At 37.6% G+C, this 22,725-nt stretch overlaps 2 protein-coding genes across 42 annotated transcripts in view; one reads left to right on the plus strand and one right to left on the minus strand.

The window, feature by feature from the left end:
• Nucleotides 1-19,846, plus strand: part of LNX1 (ligand of numb-protein X 1) — a 219,476-nt gene extending 199,630 nt beyond the window's left edge. For all 3 annotated transcript variants that reach the window (XM_054486174.2, XM_054486175.2, XM_054486176.2), the window contains 2 exons: nt 18,718-18,876; nt 19,264-19,846. In XM_054486174.2, coding sequence (XP_054342149.1) covers nt 18,718-18,876; nt 19,264-19,399 — 295 coding nt within the window. In that variant the 3' untranslated portion in view covers nt 19,400-19,846. The remainder of the gene's footprint in view (nt 1-18,717; nt 18,877-19,263) is intronic.
• Nucleotides 19,847-20,662: 816 nt separating this feature from the next.
• Nucleotides 20,663-22,725, minus strand: part of FIP1L1 (factor interacting with PAPOLA and CPSF1) — a 76,678-nt gene continuing 74,615 nt past the window's right edge. For 32 of the 39 annotated variants that reach the window (XM_054486180.2, XM_054486208.2, XM_054486185.2 and 29 more), the window contains 2 exons: nt 21,489-21,626; nt 20,663-20,982 (listed from right to left, as the gene is read on the minus strand). In XM_054486180.2, coding sequence (XP_054342155.1) covers nt 20,835-20,982; nt 21,489-21,626 — 286 coding nt within the window. In that variant the 3' untranslated portion in view covers nt 20,663-20,834. The remainder of the gene's footprint in view (nt 20,983-21,488; nt 21,627-22,725) is intronic. The other 7 variants (XM_054486210.2, XM_054486215.2, XM_054486214.2 and 4 more) reach the window with 1 other exon arrangement.

Consider the following 22,725-nt stretch of genomic DNA (forward strand, 5'->3'; position numbering starts at 1 on the left):
CCTATGTACCATGCATTTTATTTAAAAACAAATCTGATGTTCTTGGGTATCATGATAGGCACTGCACCATCGTTGTATCCACTGCCAATTAGGAACTGGTTAAATAAGTTATGGTACATCTAAACAGCCATGCACCAGGTTGCCTGGATATCAAATTATTGTATCGCACTTCATTCCTATAGGACTACATAGGCATTGCATCACTGCTAAGTAGCACTGAATGGTGTGGAGAAGTGGGAGGCTCATGTCATTTCTTTCCCTCCATATGTGGCTTGGTCTTTTTACTTAACATTCAAAATAACTGTTCTATTATTTTGTTGCTGCTTTTCAGGGACTCTAGAAATTTGTTTCTTTGATATATTTTATATTTCATATACTTAATGTTCTCTGATCCTTTTCAACTCTTTTTTCTCCATTTTGTTTTCTTGGCTTTTAACTTTTATTTTAGGATCAGGGGTACATGTGCAGGTTTGTTATATAGGTAAACTTATGTCACAGGGGTTCGTTGTACAGATGAGTTCAGCACCCAGGTCCTAAGCCTAGTACTCATTAGTTATATTTTCTGATCCTCTTCCTCCTTCCATCCTCCACCCTCAAGTAGGCCCTGGTGTCTGTTGTCACCCTCATTGTGTCCATGAGTTCTCATCATTTAGTTCCCACTTATAAGTGAGAACATGAAGTATTTGGTTTTCTGTTCCGGAGTCAGTTTGCTAAGGATAATGGCCTCCAGATCCATCCATAATCCCACAAAAGACATGACCTTGTTCTTCTTTATGACTGCATAGTATTCCATGGTGTATATGTACCACATTTTCTTTATCCAGTCTACCATTGATGGGCATTTAGGTTGATTCTGTATCTTTGCTATTGTAAATAGTGCTGCATGTTTTCCTGGCTTATTTGCATCTTTCCTTCAATGTTCACTGTGTTTTCAATATTATTTCTGTTCCTTTGCAACCACTTTCATTGCTGTGGTGTTTTTATTTTTCTCTTCCGCTTTTGTGTTCTGTTCCATTGGCTCATTTCTTCTGTTGTCTCATCTTCCTTGAAGTCTTATCTCTGCATTGAGCTCTTGTTCATGGAGCAGTTGCTTCAGAAATATTTTACATTCATAGTAATATGGTTGGTTATAATTTTTTTTTTTTTTTTTACCTCGCTAACCAACTTTATTTAGTTTTAAGAAATCACCTTCCTTATTTCATAGTCAAGGCCTGAGAGTCACAAAAAAATTTGAAATCACTCCAGAAGGTGCATTAAAAAGTTCTTTCTACTTGGCCAGCATTTAACTCAGAAACTAGCAAACTCAATTATTCTCTTCTTACTGGTAGGGTTATTTCACCTTAGCCTTTTCCAGCTTTACAACACAGCACAATATAACAACTCTCTGGAACACTCATTTCTCTCATTGCCATTAGCATCTCTTTTATCAGCCTTCCCCCTGCTTGGCCTCTATATCTGCTTTCATACACTTTTGGCGGCTTTCACGTTCATCAATTATATTGCAAAGAGTCCTTTACTTCTCCATTTTGTTGTTGTTGTTGTTGTTGTTGTTGAATAAATCATTGTTCAAATAAGTGCTTTAATACAGCAAATCAAAATTTGTACCTTTTTCAAATAAAAATAAAATAAAAATTTCCAGTATTTTCAGGCATGTTGTAAGATTTCACTTCCCACTTTTTTGTTGTTTTTTTTTTAATGTTAGGCTCCCTCGTGTCTTTCTTCTTATTATTATTTTTAATTATACTTTAAGTTTTAGGGTACATATGCACAACGTGCAGGTTAGTTACATATGTGTACGTGTGCCTTGTTGGTGTGCTGCACCCATTAACTTGTCATTTAACATTAGGTATATCTCCTAATGCTATCCCTCCCCCATGCCCCCACCCCACAACAGTCCCCGGTGTGCGATGTTCCCCTTCCTGTGTCCATGTGTTCTCATTGTTCAATTCCCACCTATAAGTGGGAATACGCAGTGTTTGGTTTTTTTGTCCTTGCGATAGTTTGCTGAGAATGATGGTTTCCAGCTTCATCCATATCCCTACAAAGGACATGAACTCATCCTTTTTTATGGCTGCATAGTATTCCATGGTGTATATGTGCCACATTTTCTTATTCCAGTCTATCATTGTTGGACATTTGGGTTGGTTCCAAGTCTTTGCTATTCACTATTGTGAATAGTGCCGCAATAAACATACGTGTGCATGTGTCTTTATAGTAGCATGATTTATAATCCTTTGGGTATATACCCAGTAATGGGATGGCTGGGTCAAATGGTATTTCTAGTTCTAGATCCCTGAGGAATCGCCACACCGAATTCCACAATGGTTGAACTAGTTTACAGTCCCATCAACAGTGTAAAAGTGTTCCTATTTCTCCACATCCTCTCCAGCACCTGTTGTTTCCTGACTTTTTAATGATTGCCATTCTAACTGGTGTGAGATGGTATCTCATTGTGGTTTTGATTTGCATTTCTCTGATGGCCAGTGATGATGAGCATTTTTTCATGTGTCTGTTGGCTGCATAAATGTCCTCTTTGAGAAGTGTCTGTTCATATACTTTGCCCACTTTTTGATGGGGTTGTTTTTTTCTTGTAAATTTGTTTGAGTTCATTATAGATTCTGGATATTAGCCCTTTGTCAGATTAGTAGATTGCAAAAATGTTGTCTCATTTTGTAGGTTGCCTGTTCACTCTGATGGTAGTTTCTTTTGCTGTGCAGAGGCTCTTTAGTTTAATGAGATCCCATTTGTCAATTTTGGCTTTTGTTGCCATTGCTTTTGATGTTTTAGACATGAAGTCCTTGCCCATGCCTATGTCCTAAATGGTATTGCCTAGGTTTTCTTCTAGGGTTTTTATGGTTTTAGGTCTAACATTTAAGTCTTTAATCCATCTTGAATTAATTTTTGGATAAGGTGTAAGGAAGGGATCCAGTTTCAGCTCTCTACATATGGCTAGCCAGTTTTCCCAACACCATTTATTAAATAGGGAATCCTTTCCTCATTTCTTGTTTGTGTCAGGTTTGTCAAAGATCAGATGGTTGTAGATATGCGGCATTATTTCTGAGGGCTCTGTTCTGTTCCATTGATCTATATCTCTGTTTTGGTAACAGTACCATGCTGTTTTGGTTACTGTAGCCTTATAGTATAGTTTGAAGTCAGGTAGCGTAATGCCTCCAGCTTTGTTCTTTTGGCTTAGGATTGACTTGGTGATGCGGGCTCTTTTTTGGTTACATATGAACTTGGTGGTATCTAGATACCAAGAGTGAGTGAGGAATTAGGAATTATTTTGCAATATTAAGGAAGAATGAAGCTATATTTGTTGTTCTGGACATGTTGAGTTTGAGATACCAGTGGGATGTCCAAGTTTAATAGACATGTCTGGGATAGCAATTCCCAAAGCCTTGCGTCTCAAGATTGTTATACACTTTTTAAAAGATACTGATAACCCCAAAGAGCTTTTGTTTATTTAGGTTATATCTAATAAAAGTACCCTATCATAAATTAATCTGAGAAATTTATTGTCATTTAAAATAAACCTATTTTATATTAACATAAATAATCTTTTATGAGAAAATGTTTAAAAATCTCAGAGGAATGGCATTATTTTACATTTTTTGTGAACCTTCTTAATGTTTGGCTTAAGAGAAGGTAACTAGATGCTCTTACTTGCTTCCGCATTCCATCTGTTGCTATATCACCTATCACATGGCCTCTGGAAAATGCCACTGTATGTTCATAAGAAAACAAGAATAAAAAAGGCCAATCACGTCTTAGTGTTATTACAAAAATGTTTTTTTACCTTCAGACACCCTGAAAGGCACACACTTTGGAAACCACACTTTGGAGAAAAGTGTAAGCTAAAGATCGATTTGGGGCTGGGTGCAGTTGCTCATGCCTGTAATCCCAGCACTTTGGGAGGCTGAAGTGGGAGAATTGTTTGAGCCCAGGAGTTTGAGACCAGTGCCTAGGCAACATAATGAGACCCTATATCAGATAAAACATATTTTATTTTAAAGGTAGATTTGGGAAGGATCAATATGTGGGTAGTACAGTGTAGGGGCTCAGTAAAATATTGGGGCCCATTGAGAAGAGGGCTGAGGAAAGGAGAGCCCTTGAAGGAAACCGAGAAGAAATGACCAATGAAAGAACAGAACAATATTCATTGGATTTGGCCTGAGGGGGTAGTCAGAGGCTTAAGCAGGAGAAGTTTTAAGAAATTATTGAGCAGTAAAGGAGTGGATGCAGATGGAACTTTTCAGAGAACAAGGGTAAGTCCTTAGTGTAGAGGGTGACACAGGAGCCAGGAAGGCAGAGAAGGGCACTGTTTTTAAAAGAGCCAGTATTTCAGTCACCCTCTTCCATGGCCTCCACCCAAACTTGTCGTCTTCTCGAACCACTCCCTCTTTGAAATCATAAAGTCAGATGTTGTGAATACAGACTTCTACCATCTAGTCCATAGATCCTTCGAGTTTATAGACCCCTCTACCTTTTCCCTCAACCTCTTTCTTCTGTCTTCACCTCCATCCCAGCACTGTTGGGATCCACAGGCAATCACGTCAACCATCTTTTTCTTTTTTTTGGAGTCATTATTTTCCACTTTCTTACTCCATTGCCCTTCTGGACTATCTGGCAAAATCACAACCCCCTGGATTGTCCAATTATGTACATCTTCTCCAAGCCTACAACTCAGTCTCAGAACACTGCTGGGGAAAATCAAACAACAGATACCCTTTAAACCTGTGGTCACCACCTTCAGGTGGGCCCACAGTGCTGCGCCCGTATCCTCTGACATTGCTCTTGTCAGCTGTCAGTTCTGTCATTCTCTACAGCAGTGGTGTCCCACGTACTCTGAGCAACTTAAACCTCCAGCAGCTCTACCAACCCCTTTCCCCCCAGCAAATACCTGCACTTCCTACTTCACAAACAAATCTAGCTCCTATGAATGGTGCCTTCATTACCTTTCTGCCTTCATACCTCTTGCTTTGCGTAAATCCACATCCAGCCTTTCCTGTTTGCCTCCTGGGACCGTGAAGGAGGATTCCCTTCTCTTGTCCGCTGCACTGCTCTGAAGTTTCCCCTCCCATGCCTTCTCAAAGATCGTGCCTCCTGCCTTTCTGTGCTCTTCCTTTCTGCTGGCTGTATTTTCTCACCAGTTCAATAGGTTCAAGTTTCTGATCTGTTAAAGAATCGTAAGCTCCTCTGAGTCCTCCAGCTTTTTCTTTCTTCTAACAGGTGAATGTCTTGAAGTGATTGTCACTGTATCCACTTCTCCCTTTATTCACTCAACTCACCACATCTCACTTCTCTCCCCTTCCCACTCTTGCCACAAAATCACACTCATTAATATCACCACAGGCCTGTTTATGGATTCATACAGTGGACATGTTACAGTCCTTCTCTTGCTCTGTTTCTTTGTGGTATTTTCCTGTCCTCCCAGTTCTTATCTGTATCATTACCCACAGTTACTACCCCAAAATCTCCTTTGCAAGACTTTTTATTCCGTCTGGACTAGATGTCCACTTTGGTCTAGGTGGTTGGGAAAGACTCTAAAGAGATGACATTTAGTTTGTGACCTGAATAACAGGAAGTAGCCAGTAGTGGAAGCACAGCAGAGTATTCTGGCAGAGCAGGTAAACAAAAGCCCACAGGTGGAAGCGAATGTGGCATGGTCCAGGAATAGCAAAAAAGACTTGTGTGTCCAGAACTTGTGGTGGGGGGAGAGGACTGAGAGATCAGAGAGGAACTCGGCTGGGTAGAGAGAGAAGCGTCTGGGGGAGGAAGCGGACAGGGGCCTCACAGTATTGCCAGGTGAAGCTGGACATTGCGACCGTGTAGCAGCATTGAACTTGATGGTTGTGTTACTTTGGAGTTCACTTTGGAATGTTTTCCGTGCCCTTGTTATGGTCTCTAGTTCTGTTTTATAAAATAATCAATTCTGGATCTTTCCTCTGATTGACTGACTGAAGAATAGCCAGCATGTCCTTGGGCACTGACTGGCTCAATCTTTTAAAACTATTAAGGCTCAGTTGTCACCTAGAATTAATACAATAGGAAAACTTGCCAAGGAAGTGTCAACTATAATTTCAGTAATACAGAATACACAACTGGAGATGTTTTCCATGCATGTTTCAAACACTGTAGCATAGGAGGGACAGCATAGCCAAGCTTGGGAGTGGATCCCAGGACATCTTGTCCTGGTTTCATCACTCACTGCTTTTCTGTCATGACTTAGGTTCAGTGGGACACCTGGCCCTTTCATCCCCCTGTAGTGCTGCTTCTTGTGATAAGTTCCTTGTAGTTAATATTCTGTTTTCTATTAAATTTCAAAAGTCCAGGCTCTCTCTGCTTGAAATACTCTGCTGTGCTTCACATTTTCTGGCTATCTCTTGTTATTCAGGTCATGGACTAAATGTTACTTCTTTAGAGGTCTTTCCCAGCCATCTAGGAAAAGTAGGCATCCAGTCCAGATGGAGTCAAAAATCTGTTGGAATGGGGCACTGAGTCCATGAGAGGTGAGGATCAGAGTGGAGTGCTTGAAAAGGAGACTTTGGGGGTAGTAACTCATGGTAATGATACAGATAAGGACCATACGGATGAGAAAAATGCTCAAATTTACCTGAGAGAATTTTTAATTTTTCTTTCTTCTTTCTTTTCTTCTCTTTTTTCTTTTTTCTCTTTTCTTTTCTTTTTTCTCCTTTTCCTTTCTTTTCCTTTTTCCTTTTTCCTTTCCTTTCCTTTCCTTGTTTTTCCCTTCCCTTCCGTCCCTTTCTCCTTCCCTTTCCTTCTTTTTTGAGATAGGATCTCACTCTGTCACCCACGCTGAAGTGCAGTGGCACAGTCTTGGTTCACTGCAGCCTCAACCTCCCAGGCTCAAGCCATCCTCCAGTCTCAGTCCCCAATGTAGCTGGGAATACAGGTGCCCACCACCACACCCAGCTAGTTTTTGTGTTTTTGGTAGAGATGGGGTTTCGCCATGTTGGTCAGGCTAGTCTGGAACTCCTAGGCTCAAGTGATCTGCCTGCCTCAGCCTCCCAAAGTGCTGGGATTAAATGTGTGAGCCACCTTGCCCGGACAAGAATTTTTAATTCTATACTCCTGTATAGGCAGCATCTTTTCTTCCTTAGTAACTTTTTAAAAAATAAATCTGTAATATTGCTTTTGTATATTTTACATCTTTAAAAATTATCCAGAACAATGGGCAGTAGACTAGTGCTAATCCACAAACTGTATTATTGGTCTGCAATAATGACAGAAAATGAAATTGTTTAGAAACTTTTATAGCAATTTGACGTTGCTACATCATTCAAATATGATCAGTAAACTCTTGTTGAAAGGGATGTTGTTGAACTTGCAAGGTGAGTTTTATGTTGTACAATATGCATCCCAGTCATGCACAGTAGGACCCCACATTAAAACCTATATTTTAAGGTTCCCTAGCTGCCATCAAAGTATGTATAAAAATCTGAGAGACTGTCAGGTTTTTTTTTTTCTTTTCTTTAATACTTTAAGTTTTAGGGTACATGTGCACAACATGCAGGTTTCTTACATATGTATACGTGTGCCATGTTGGTGTGCTGCACCCATTAACTCGTCATTTAGCATTAGGTATATCTCCTGATGCTATCCCTCCCCCCTCCCCGCACCCCACAACAAGCCCTGGTGTGTGATGTTCCCCTTCCTTTGTCCATGTGTTCTCATTGTTGAATTCCCACCTATGAGTGAGAACATGCGGTGTTTGGTTTTTTGTCCTTGTGATAATTTGCTGAGAATGATGATTTCCAGGTTCATCCATGTCCCTACACAGGACCCATTTTTTATGGCTGCATAGTATTCCATGGTGTATATGTGCCACATTTTCTTAATCCAGTCTATCATTGTTGGACATTTGGGTTGGTTCCAAGTCTTTGCTATTGTGAATAGTGCAGCAATAAACATACATGTGCATGTGTCTTTATAGCAGCATGATTTATAATCCTTTGGGTATATACCCAGTAATGGGATGACTGGGTCAATGGTACTTCTAGTTCTAGATCCCTGAGGAATCACCACACTGACTTCCACAATGGATGAACTAGTTTCCAGTCCCACCAACAGTGTAAAAGTGTTCCTATTTCTCCACATCCTCTCCAGCACCTGTTGTTTCCTGACTTTTTAATGATTGCCATTCTAACTGGGGTGAGATGGTATCTCATTGTGGTTTTGATTTGCATTTCTCTGATGGCCCGTGATGATGAGCATTTTTTCATGTGTTTTTTGGCTGCATAAATGTCTTATTTTGAGATGTGTCTATTCATATCCTTCGCCCACTTTTTGATGGGGTTGTTTGTTTTTTCCTTGTAAATTTGTTTGAGTTCATTGTAGATTCTGGATATTAGCCCTTTGTCAGATGAGTAGGTTGCAAAAATGTTGTCCCATTTTGTAGGTTGCCTGTTCACTCTGATGGTAGTTTCTTTTGCTGTGCAGAAACTCTTTAGTTTAATGAGATCCCATTTGTCAATTTTGGCTTTTGTTGCCATTGCTTTTGGTGTTTTAGATACGAAGTCCTTGACCTTGCCTATGTCCTGAATGGTATTGCCTAGGTTTTCTTCTAGGGTTTTTATGGTTTTAGGTCTAACATTTACATCTTTAATCCATCTTGAATAAATTTTTGTATAAGGTGTAAGGAAGGGATCCAGTTTCAGCTTTCTACATATGGCTAGCCAGTTTTCCCAGCACCATTTATTAAACAGGGAATCCTTTCCCTATTTCTTGTTTGTGTCAGGTTTGTCAAAGATCAGATGGTTGTAGATATGCAGCATTATTTCTGAGGGCTCTGTTCTGTTCCATTGGTCTATATCTTTGTTTTGGTACCAGTACCATGCTGTTTTGGTTACTGTAGCCTTATGGTATAGTTTGAAGTCAGGTAGCATGACGCCTCCAGCTTTGTTCTTTTGTCTTAGGATTGACTTGGCAATGCAGGCTCTTTTTTGGTTCCATATGAACTTTAAAGTAGTTTTTTCCAATTCTGTGAAGAAAATCATTGGTAGCTTGATGGGGATGGCATTGAATCTATAAATTACCTTGGGCAGTATGCCCATTTTCATGATAATTGATTCTTCCTACCCATGAGCATGGAATGTTCTTCCATTTGTTTGTATCCTCTTTTATTTCATTGAGCAGTGGTTTGTAGTTCTCCTTGAAGAGGTCCTTCACATCCCTTGTAAGTTGGATTCCTAGGTATTTTATTCTCTTTGAAGCAATTGTGAATGGGACTTCACTCATGATTTGGCTCTCTGTTTGTCTGTTATTGGTGTATAAGAATGCTTGTGATTTTTGCACATTGATTTTGTATCCTGAGACTTTGCTGAAGTTCCTTATCAGCTTAAGGAGATTTTGGGCTGAGACGATGGGGTTTTCTAGACATTCAATCATGTCATCTGCAAACAGGGACAATTTGACTTCCTCTTTTCCAAATTGAATGCCCTTTATTTCCTTCTCCTGCCTGATTGCCCTGGCCAGAACTTCCAACACTATGTTGAATAGGAGTGGTGAGAGAGGGCATCCCTGTCTTGTGCCAGTTTTCAAAGGGAATGCTTCCAGTTTTTGTCCATTCAGTATGATATTGGCTGTGGGTTTGTCATAGATAGCTCTTATTATTTTGAGATATGTCCCATCAATACGTCATTTATTGAGAGTTTTTAGCATGAAGGTTGTTGAATTTTGTCAAAAGCCTTTTCTGCATCTATTGAGACAATCATGTGATTTTTGTCTTTGGTTCTGTTTATATGCTGGATTACGTTTATTGATTTGCATATGTTGAACCAGCCTTGCATCCCAGGGATGAAGCCCATTTGATCATGGTGGATAAGCTTTTTGATGTGCTGCTGGATTTGGTTTGCCAGTATTTTATTGAGGATTTTTGCATTGATGTTCATCAAGGATATTGGCGTAAAATTCTCTTTTTTGGTTGTGTCTCTGCCAGGCTTTGGTATCAGGATGATGCTGGCCTCATAAAATGAGTTAGGGAGGATTCTCTCTTTTTCTATTGATTGGAATACTTTCAGAAGGAATGGTACCAGCTCCTCCTTGTACCTCTGGTAGAATTTGGCTGTGAATCCATCTGGTCCTGGGCTTTTTTTGGTTGGTAAGCTATTAATTATTGTGTCAATTTCAGAGACTGTTATTGGTCTATTCAGAGATTCAACTTCTTCCTGGTTTAGTCTTGGGAGAGTGTATGTGTTGAGGAATTTATCCATTTCTTCTAGATTTTCTAGTTTATTTGCGTAGAGGTGTTTATAGTATTCTCTGATGGTAGTTTGTATTTCTGTGAGATCGGTGGTGATATCCCCTTTGTCATTTGTTATTGCATCTGTTTGATTCTTCTCTCTTTTCTTCTTTATGAGTCTTGCTAGCGGTCTATCAATTTTGTTGATCTTTTCAAAAAACCAGCTCCTGGATTCATTGATTTTTTGAAGGGTTTTTTATGTCTCTATTTCCTTCAGTTCTGCTCTGATCTTAGTTATTTCTTGCCTTCTGCTAGCTTTTGAATGTGTTTCCTCTTGCTTTTCTAGTTCTTTTAATTGTGATGTTAGGGTGTCAATTTTAGATCTTTCCTGCTTTCTCTTGTGGGCATTTAGTGCTATAAATTTCCCTCTACACACTGCTTTGAATGTGTCCCAGAGATTCTGGTATGTTGTGTCTTTGTTCTCGTTGGTTTCAAAGAACATCTTTATTTCCGCCTTCATTTCATTATGTACCCAGTAGTCATTCAGGAGCAGTTTGTTCAGTTTCCATGTAGTTGAGCGGTTTTGAGTGAGTTTCTTAATCCTGAGTTCTAGTTTGATTGCACTGTGGTCTGAGAGACAGTTTGTTACAATTTCTGTTCTTTTACATTTGCTGAGGAGTGCTTTACTTCCAACTGTGTGGTCAGTTTTGGAATAGGTGTGGTGTGGTGATGAAAAGAATGTATATTCTGTTGATTTGGGGTGGAGAGTTCTGTAGATGTCTATTAGGTCCACTTGGTGCAGAGCTGTGTGCAATTCCTGGATATCCTTGTTAATTTTCTGTCTCTTTGATCTGTCTAATGTTGACAGTGGGGTGTTAAAGTCTCCTATTATTATTGTGTGGGAGTCTAAGTCTCTTTTTAGGTCACTAAGGACTTCCTTTATGAATCTGGGTGCTCCTGTATTGGGTGCATATATATTTAGGATAGTTAGCTCTTCTTGTTGAATTGATCCCTTTACCATTACGTAATGGCCTTGTCTCTTTTGATCTTTGTTGGTTTAAAGTCTGTTTTATCAGAGACTGGGATTGCAACCCCTGCCTTTTTTTGTTTTCCATTTGCTTGGTAGATCTTCCTCCATCCCTTTATTTTGAGCCTATGTGTGTCTCTGCACGTGAGATGGGTTTCCTGAGTACAGCACACTGATGGGTCTTGACTCTTTATCCAGTTTGCCAGTCTGTCTTTTAATTGGAGCATTTAGCCCATTTACATTTAAGGTTACTATTGTTATGTGTGAATTTGATCCTGTCATTATGATTTTAGCTGATTATTTTGCTTGTTAGTTGATGCAGTTTTTTCCTAGCCCCGATGGTCTTTACAATTTGGCATGTTTTTGTGGTGGCTGGTACCAGTTGTTCCTTTTCATGTTTAGTGCTTCCTTCAGGAGCTCTTTTAGGGCAGACCTGGTGGTGACAAAATCTCTCAGCATTTGCTTGTCTGTAAAGGATTTTATTTCTCCTTGACTTATGAAGCTTAGTTTGGCTGGATATGAAATTCTGGGTTGAAAATTCTTTTCTTTAAGGATGTTGAATATTGGCCCCCACTGTCTTCTGGCTTGTAGAGTTTCTGCCAAGAGATCCGCTGTTAGTCTGATGTGCTTCCCTTGGTGAGTAACCCGACCTTTCTCTTTGGCTGCCCTTAACATTTTTTCCTTCATTTCAACTTTGGTGAATCTGACAATTATGTGTCTTGAAGTTGCTCTTCTTGAGGAGTGTCTTTGTGGCGTTCTCTGTATTTCCTGAATTTGAATGTTGGCCTGCCTTGCTAGATTGGGGAACTTCTCCTGGATAATATCCTGCAGAGTGTTTTCCAACTTGGTTCCATTCTCCCCGTCACTTTCAGGTACACCAATCAGATGTAGATTTGGTCTTTTCACATAGTCCCATATTTCTTGGAGGCTTTGTTCATTTCTTTTTATTCTTTTTTCTCTAAACTTCTCTTCTCGCTTCATGTCATTCATTTTGTCTTCCATCGCTGATACCCTTTCTTCCAGTTGATCACATCGGCTACTGAGTCTTGTGCATTCGTCACGTAGTTCTCATGCTGTGGTTTTCAGCTCCATCAGGTCCTTTAAGGACTTCTCTGCATTGGTTACTCTAGTTAGCCATTCGTCTAATTTTTTTTCAAGGTTTTTAACTTCTTTGCCATGGGTTCGAACTTCCTCCTTTCGCTTGGAGTAGTTTGATCTTCTGAAGCCTTCCTCTCTCAACTTGTCAAAGTCATTCTCTGTCCAGCTTTTTTCCATTGCTGGTGAGGAGCTGCGTTCCTTTAGAGGAGGCGAGGTGCTCTGATTTTTAGAGTTTCCGGTTTTTCTGCTCTGTTTTTTCCCCATCTTTGTGGTTTTATCTACCTTTGGTCTTTGATGATGGTGACATACAGATGGGTTTTTGGTGTGGATGCCCTTTCTGTTAGTTTTCCTTCTAACAGTCAGGACCCTCAGCTGCAGGTCTGTTGGAGTTTGCTGTAGATCCACTCCAGACCCTGTTTGCCTGGGTATCAGCAGCAGTGGCTGCAGAACAATGGATATTGGTGAACCGCAAATGCTGCTGCCTGATCATTCCTCTGGAAGTTTAGTCTCAGAGGAGTACCTGGCCATGTGAGGTGTCAGTCTGCCCCTACTGGGGGGTGCTTCCCAGTTAGGCTACTCGGGGTCAGGCACCCACTTGAGGAGGCAGTCTGCCCGTTTTCAGATCTCAAGCTGCGTGCTGGGAGAACCACTACTCTCTTCAAAGCTGTCAGACAGGGACGTTTAAGTCTGCAGAGGTTACTGCTGCCTTTTGTTTGTCTGTGCCCTTCCCCCAGAGATGGAGCCTACAGAGGCAGGCAGGCCTCCGTGAGCTGTGGTGGGCTCCACCCAGTTCGAGCTTCCAGGCCGCTTTGTTTACCTACTCAAGTCTGGGCAATGGCGGGCACCCCTCCCCCTGCCTCGCTGCCACCTTGCAGTTTGATCTCAGACTGCTGTGCTAGCAATGAGCAAGGCTCCATGGCCGTAGGACCCTCCGAGCCAGATGCGGGATATAATCTCCTGGTGTGCCGTTTGTTAAGCCCATTGGAAAAGCACAGTATTATGGTGGGAGTGACCCAATTTTCCAGGTGCCATCATCTGTCACCCCTTTCTTTGATTAGGAAAGGGAATTCCCTGACCCCTCATGCTTCTCGGGTAAGGCGATGCCTTGCCCTGCTTCAGCTCATGCTCAGTGGGCTGCACCCACTGTCCTGCACCCACTGTCTGGCACTCCCCAGTGAGATGAATCCAGTACCGCAGTTGGAAATGCAGAAATCACCCGTCTTTTGCGTCACTCATGCTGGGAGCTGTAGACTGGAGCTGTTCCTATTTGGCCATCTTCAGGTTTCTTTATAAACGTACTTTTACGATCATTTAAATTTTAAGCTGCTTTAAGCATACTTAAAGCAAAGCTGCTTTAAGCATACTTAAAGCAAAGCTGCTTTAAGTATGTAGTTCAACATTATTGGCCAAATTAGAGAAGTAGACTATTTATAGATGGTGAATTAAACTTCACTGGATTTTTGTCAAGACAAGACATACCTTTTCTGAAAACAGTACAATAGAAGTGATTCCAAATAATATGTGATTTTTTTTTTCTTAAAACAAAAAGTTTATGCTGCTTTTACTCCTCTGTGGTGCTCGAGTTTGCAGCTGTCATTGCTGGTGAAGTAGTAAAACCATACTTTAAGCATACTTAAAGCAAAGCTGCTTTAAGTATGTAGTTCAACATTATTGGCCAAATTAGGGAAGTAGCCTATTTATAGATGGTGAATTAAACTTCACTGGATTTTTGTCAAGACAAGACATACCTTTTCTGAAAACAGTACAATAGAAGTGATTCCAAATAATATGTGATTTTTTTTTCTTAAAACAAACAGTTTATGCTGCTTTTACTCCTCTGTGGAGCTTGGGTTTGCAGCTGTCATTGTTGGTGAAGTAGTAAAACCACTTGTGGAGAGGTGTTGGCTAATAAAACAATGGAATCATAAATGCCTCTTACAAACAAAAAGCCAAAATAATTTTTTGAAAGAGTATTTAATTAAAAAGTCACCAGAAGTAGATGCCAATATACCATGCACAAAGTATATATTTTGTGGACTTCCTATAATAAAGTAGCATTTTAAGTTAGTAAGATTAAAAATGTATATACACATTGCCAAGGTATTTGTGAAAACTAAAATTTGCTTAGAAATATTGGGTGAATCTGTGGTAAAAAGGGTACTCTGTTTCATAACTAATGATATGAAAACCAACTTCAAAAAAAGCCAGCAACATATTTTTCATTTTAACTTGAATACACAGGCAAATCTTTTTAGTGTATGTACAATTTAAACATGTATCAGAATTTTTAAAAAGTTCTTTGGCAATAAACACAATTAGCTCTGAACCATACAAAACTAAGGAAGTTTACATTGTTGGTGAATTGGAAGTTTAAGTTTTAGGTAGGGGTATGTTATGCTGGTGCAGTTCATTGATTGTAAAACTTTCTAGAGTACTTGCTCCCCATATTAAAGAAGCTGCTGGAGCAGAATGTAACTTAATACAGTGCCTCCTTCAGAAAATTTTGCTGTGATGTCAGCCAAACTAAAGAATGTGTTTAGTGATATGGTAAAAATTGTGACTACATAAAGACTAATGCATTAGATACTAGTTTACTAGTTTATTCTCTTTATTATGTGATAATAAGGAAGCTAATCATAATGATCTATTCATGCTAACAAGTAAAGAGAAGTTCTGTCAAAAATGTTTGAACCATAGATCAAACCCTTATTTTTTCTGCAAGATAGGAAGCCAGTTTGGTCCCAACTTTTTAAAGATGTAAACTGGGTAGCCAAACTTGTTTATTTGCCAAATTATCTTCAATATTTTTACTGAGCTTAATATTTCCTGCAAGGAAAAAAATGCAAGATGTTTTTCAATGGCCAATAACATCAAAGGGCAAAATGCAAGACGCTTGGAAGAATAGCTTCCATAAATTGTTATGATGTAACTTGGTAACAATTATCAGTCAAGTAGGTGATAAATTTGATATTGCACAGCTGCAAAAAGTTATCATCAAACATCTTACAGATTTTATAGAATGTTCTGATTTTCAGAAAAAACCAACACAGAAGAAATTCATGAATTCAGAATTCATGTCATTGAGAGATAATTTAAATTTGACTCTATAGTATAAATTGTTGTAATTGGCTATCATTGAGGAATAAAGACAAATTCTGAAGTTAAATTATCCCTTGCCTGAGCTTACTAAAATTGCTTTAAAATCTTCTGTTCTCCTGAACATATCTATGTGAGATTGTCTTTTCTGCTAATAGTGTAGTAGAAAATGGTTTAGCTATCCCTTATCCTCTGCAAGTAGCAGTGTCAACTTATTGTAGTAAGCAACCTCACTTATATTAAACATTGCTATACCTGTTTGTTCAAAGTATGCATATAGACATTTAATATAGGGACTCGGCATTTCTCTCATAACTTTAAAAAAAAATTGAACACAGAATTATAACAGTGATTTTCCATATTAATCTCCCATAAACATCTTAAATGAACAATGCATAGTTTTTATAGTTCTTTTTCATGTTGATTATATTAAAACATTTTATATTTGTTAGGTACAATAAAAATTGGAGCTAAAGATTTCATTTTTCTAGAAATTCATTTTTTATTTAATGATAAAGTATTAGTGTACAATAAACCAGGTAAAAAAAAATGAAAGGTGGTCCCTTCACCACAGACTGAGAGGCACCTGATCCAGAAGAGGGAATAAATGCTAGTTTAATCAAAGTAGGAGGCTCTACGTTACTCACTGGAATCTATTAAGTGAATGGTCATAGTTCATATAAATTGGGGCCAAGAGGTTAAACCTTTCTGAATACAGGGCTAGCAAAATAATAAAGCAACATTTAGTGAAAGGACTGTTTCTATAGATTCAATTTCCAATTTTCTGCTCTCACAGAGCTCAAAACATCCTACATCCACTGTCTTTCCAACCTCTGCTATTCTAACACCACTTAGCAATGAAAAACTTAAAATAATTTAAATCAGGAAGAAATAAGATCTCACAACTGGCTTTGGGTGATGCACTTGGTTTATTTTCTAAACAGTGTTTTTCTTAGGAAAGAGGCTCTGCCTTAGTGTTCTTTGTAGTCTGCAGACTTAGTTCAAAGTCAGTGTTCTCAAATATGTATTGACTAAATTAGTAATATAAGGGGATATATAAAAATTTAGAAAAAAGCTTAGCTTCTTGAGCAGCTCAAGACTTCACCATAGTTACTAACTCGTTTCAGTGGAAATCAAATGAGCCACCATACTCATTAACTCATTTCATTAAATTTGTTCTTGAGGTAACCATAATTTTCTCATTGGGAAAAACTACCAAACTCCTTGCTATTCCTTATACTATGCCAAATCTTCAATAGGCCTAAATTTAGAGAATGAGTGCAGAATAGGAAAAAAGCCGACATTTACAATCAAAGTTTAAAGCCACCTAGTATCTGAGGTCACTGATAAAAAACAGCTGCCACATTTCCCAGTGGGGAGTGAAATAACCCAACTTAAGAAAAAAATGCCCACAAAGTCAGACCCAACTAACCAAGGTCTGACTTTGAAACAGGTTAACATATGGAGTTCTCGCTGTGGCAATAAAGTTAAATACTCAACACCACTAAAAGAAGGCTTTTACTTTTTAAAGAAATAAAACTAGTAACACTGATATCAACTTGAATGGATGCTTCAGGAGGGCAGGGGATTTTGTGTTTTGTTTAAACATCTGCAGAAAGATGATCAAAGCAGTTATGTTCTCTCCAGTATCAAGAGGTTAGAAAATGGACACACTATGACTTACTGGGTTCAAAGCTTTGAACTAGAACACGTAATGTTTTTGATGGTTGTTTACAGCTTCTCCATATGAAATAAAATATTCAGTAAAAGTATACTCATTTATATATTTTAAAGAATCAAACTGGACAATTAAAACTGATATTTGATCATGACCTTGGATAACAATCATCTAATTCTTACGTTTCTCCAAAAAACTGGGCACATATCCTCCCAGGTGGGAATGTAATGCTTTGGTATTTACAGAATAGCCAGTTACCTGCTTTGTACATGAGGAGTCAGTGAACCGTTATGTAAAATGTGTATCTGACACACCACAGCTCCCAAAGAATGAATTTACCACCGACATCAAGGTTTACTGTGAAATGCAGCAGATAAATATTTTACAAAATAGGAAATTTAATGAAATTCATAGTTTTAAGCAATCATTTCAGTAAAAGAAATTGTTATAGATGATGTATATGTATGACAATAGATTCAGAACCGGTTAGAGTTGAATTTCAGCATTACATTTTAAAGGTATTTGCCAAACCCTAAAGCTCATTTTATTTCAAGTGAAAACATCATCATGAAAAAAGTCACGTCACATTGACTAACAAGGTTGGTAACAAATGTAGTGATCAACTTTATCACTTGACATTTCACAAGACTTTTTATTGGTTTCTAAAAAGCAGTTAATATTTTAAGGTACGGTATATAAACAAAATAGCCATATCTTGATTTTTGGCAACATGAAAATGCCAATTTCCTTTCAAACCAATTCCCGGACTACAGCTACAAATGTGGTGAACAACGTCATCTTGGAGTAAAATTCAGCTCCTGACACACACTTCTATGGCAATTATAACATAGTTAACACTTGGCCTGTACCTATATGAACACTGACCCATTGGGGGCCACTGAATAAAAATTTCTTCAATCTTATTTGCTATTTTAGTTGAGGATTCTAATTTACAGAACTGGGCCTTTCCTTCTCCCATTCCTTTTATAACTTCCTATCCAGTTTCCTGCAGTTTGTTTTTCCTCCTATTTGAATTGTTCTTATAATCTTTAAACGTATCTGTTTCCATTCACTTTATGTGTGCATGCTTCTCTATGACTTATCAAACGCAGAACCGCGTGTAAAGTGGTATTTTTCCAAGGTCAAAAAAAGTATACGAATTCATTTATTAGGATTAGGTTTAAATTGCTTTCATTGAGATTATTCAAAGGATTTTTGCCTTCATTAAAATTATATCAAGTAAATAAAAATATGACATCCATAAGTATGTTTGTTCACCAATAAGGATTTTAGGTTTATCCAACTTTTTGCTAATACATATTCAAGCATTGTCTTAAGTTAAAAATATGATTATCGTTCCCAGTAGATGTGTAACAGAACACAATAGGCGTGTCAGTTTTTTAAGGATATTCAAAATTATGGAAAACAGGTTCAATTACAAAAAGCCAGCTAACAGCACAAAGGTCACCAAGGTACGATACAATTTTGAGTGGGACCTATGCAGTGCTACTTTGCCATTACAAATGCCAACAAAAGGAATGGGGGATGAGTCACAGTAAGTATTCCCTTAACTGTGAAACTTAAATGTGCATGTACACTGATTACATTCTATTTCAGGTGCTTGTATAACTGTAAAGATATTATATTACGAAGGAACACAGCTGGAAGTCTGGGCTTCTGCATTGTAGGAGGTTATGAAGAATACAATGGAAACAAACCTTTTTTCATCAAATCCATTGTTGAAGGAACACCAGCATACAATGATGGAAGAATTAGGTAATAATAATGACTAACCAAAAACACTTACATTAAATATTGTTTCATAAATGCCAAAGCTTGGCCCCATTTGAGATAAGGCATGTATTTATTATACTTTGTGGGGATTAAAAGTATTTACGTAGCATTCAACTTCTGAGAAATCCAAAATAATTACACGTATTCTTGGTCCCATACTACAACTCCCCATACTTTTAGCATTCCTTCTAACACAAGCTGAATGGATAGAGTTAGGAGAATGTAAATAAGAGGCAAGAAATATCTCAATTAGAAGTTAATATAATTAAAATGGTCAGATGTGGCAAAAACTAGGACCACTAAAATAAACTTGCATTAACTTCAGCAATGAATTAAAGTACTAATCATATCTTGTTTTGTTTTTTTTAGATGTGGTGATATTCTTCTTGCTGTCAATGGTAGAAGTACATCAGGAATGATACATGCTTGCTTGGCAAGACTGCTGAAAGAACTTAAAGGAAGAATTACTCTAACTATTGTTTCTTGGCCTGGCACTTTTTTATAGAATCAATGATGGGTCAGAGAAAAACAGAAAAATTACAAATAGGCTAAGTTGAAACACTATATTTATCTTGTCAGTTTTTATATTTAAAGAATACATTGTAAAAATGTCAGGAAAAGTATGATCTAATGAAAGCCAGTTACACCTCAGAAAATACGATTCCAAAAAAATTAAAACTACTAGTTTTTTTTCAGTGTGGAGGATTTCTCATTACTCTACAACATTGTTTATATTTTTTCTATTCAATAAAAAGCCCTAAAACAGCTAAAATGATTTGTATACCCCACTGAATTCAAGTTGATTTAAATTTAAAATTTGGTATATGCTGAAGCCTGCCAAGGGTATATTATGGCCATTTTTAATTTACAGCTAAAAGATTTTTTTAAAATGCACTGCTAAGAAACGTTGCTTTCATCAAACAAACAAGAAATAAATATTTTTCAGAAGTTATAGTTGTCTTTTAGTATGTGATACTAATTAAGATTACTTGTATTATCACCATTTAAAAGATCCTAGTAATTTATTCTTTCAAATACCATATTATTTGTTACCATCACCGATGAATACCTCCTAGGCTTATCCCTAAAAATGCTCAGAGAATTATAAACTTGTTTTGTTTTAGTAAGAAATGGCTAAAGCTCTTTTTTCCCCACAATCGTTAGTAACTGTATAAAAACTTGTGCTGCTTCACCAGTGGGCCTTGGAAAATGCATCAAGAAGGCCAAACCAGCTTGACCCTGGCTCACAGACATGGTCATGATGCGATTTAAATTTGTGCCACAATGAAGAGTGGTTTGTACACGTGCCTCCTAGAAACTACACTAAGGGTAATTCATTTCATAGAGGCCACCCAAATGACTTATAGGTTTTATTAATTTGGATATGAAAGTGTACCCCATTTGGTTTCACCAGGAACCCAAATTTAGAATATTGAAAAGCTATCAAAAAGTTGTGATATCAAAAATGTATGAATCTCTTAATATATTAAGCAAGAGTGTCACAGCAGTAATGATAAAGATTAGTTTTAATCTCAAGCCTTAGAGGGGCCCTTTGTTGCCTTTTGTGGTGCAGCCTCTTATGAGACTGGTGTTTGATTAACAAAAAAACTGTGGCCCAAGTGGAACCTTGACCTTTTCTCAGATAATCTGTGTATGTACACAGCTAACACAGCTCTTTAGATTCCCTGTTAAGTGACTCATTCACATTCCTTTCTTGGATATAAAGTCATTGCTGTCTTTTTATTTTTGAAATATTACAAGACAAAGATTTTTAACTTAACATGAAAAATTCACTCTTTTATTTTGGAAAAAAAGTTAACTTTTCATACTAACAAACAGAACAAGATTTAAGGTAAATTTCTTAAACATTATCCAGAAAAATAACAAGATTTATAGTATCTACTTCTGGTACTAATATACACAAAAGGCCAAAACCATGCCTATTCTGCAGGTGTAGCTTCGGTGCTCTCCTGTTCAGGGGCAGGCTCACTGCCCGCTTCTTTTCCTTCTTTGCTTCTTTTAGATTTTTTGTGTTTGTGTCTCCTGTGACTATCTCCTTCTTCACTTTCATGGCGACGTCTACTATTACTGGAAAAAAAAAAAAAAAAAGGTGTGTTCTGTTCAAATACACAATCAGTGACAAAAATCCAATCACTCTAAGGAAATTCTCAATATAACACTGGGTTTAAAATAATCTAATGCATTTTCTCATAAATATAATGTGGGGAATAATCAGTTTTATGTGACTTTTATGCAGAGATCGTATTTATTTTATAGGGCCATCTTCACTGATATTATCTCAGATTCCCAGTGCCCATACAGCTTCTGAAATGCATATTATAATATACAGTAACAAATTAGAAACAGGCATTAACTCAAAACCGGAAATACTGTATAGGGTTGATTTTTGGCAAACAACAGGTATTTTGTTTAATGCTTTTTTAAAAGAATTTGAGACAAGGCCCTGAATTTTTCTTTAATGAAACCAAGCAAGACTGGTTCATAGGCCAAAATTTCCCCTCTTCCAATGCGATAATGCAGTAAGTCAAAATCTCTCACATACTATTGGTTCACTATTTTATTAAAGAGCAAACCTTCGAGAAGACTTATGTCTGGTTTCCTCTTTCTCCCTGTGTCGTCTTTCTCTATGTCGTTCTTCTTTCTCTCGACTTGCTCTGTGACGCTCATAACCTCTTTCTGCATATTCCCTGTATCTGTATCGTTCTTCATCGCTGAAATTGAAATAGAAATGTTTTCTTGACAACTGGACCATTAATTCTGAATGGATTCAAACTGTAAGAGAGATGTGATCTGCAGTCCAAATCCAAAATCCTCACATTAGCATCTTTTATAACATTAGTGAGGAATAAATATTCGTTGAATTGAGAGGAAAATAATGCTTGTTCTCAAAATAGCACTAGAGCTAAGAATATAAATATATAATAATTACACATGTTAAATGACCAATTTTGTTCTGTGCTTTCATAGCTGTTAAAAAGATTTAATATAACAATGCTTCGGTTTTTTCATTTCTTGAAAAAGTGAGATCTGCAACTGATTTAAATTGTTATCAGCTTTTAAAATTTTTGCTCCTTTTAGAATTAAAATAATATTTGTATATCTCAGATTTCTAATCAATATTCTTGGAAAGTCCTGGACATACATTTAACATTATAAAAATAGACGACTCACAATTACTACAAAACAGAAAGCAAATAAGTTTTTAAACTTTAGTCTTATTATTAAATATTCATCAAATAGAGAAGTATAAAAATAAAGAACAGAGACATCAAAGCAACTTCTAAAGTATCCATACAAAACGCAGATTGGATATACCTGCATTCTGACATCCTAATTACGTGTGTGTGTGTGTGTGTGTGTGTGTGTGTGTGTGTTTGGGAGGGGGAACTACATGGCTAATAATTTCAACTGCATAAACAGAAGCTGCATCTCCATTTTCTGATTTTGGATTGAATTACACAGACTGGTGAAACTGAGACTAATGGCTAGAGTTAGAGGGTGGTCTTTCTTTACCTCCCTAGACCGCTTTTCCTTTCATGTCCTTTAACTGACATTCTCTTTCCATCTTTCTCTTTATCCTTCAAGTCTCTTATTTCTTCGTTTTTCTTTTTTTTGTTTAGCATAGAAGTCAACACTTTCTACAACTTAACATCAGTAAATTCACTTAGAATAATCTTTTAGAAGAGTATGGTGAAGAGCTTTGATTTCTAGAAATGTTTAATATGAATTATTAAAGTAGTAATTTGTATGAAACATCAAGATGGTAAGGAATCTCAGGGGTTAACATAGGTGACAACTATAAGCCATATT

Source organism: Pongo pygmaeus, chromosome 3 (assembly GCF_028885625.2).
Source record: "Pongo pygmaeus isolate AG05252 chromosome 3, NHGRI_mPonPyg2-v2.0_pri, whole genome shotgun sequence".
Lineage (NCBI taxonomy): Eukaryota > Metazoa > Chordata > Mammalia > Primates > Hominidae > Pongo > Pongo pygmaeus.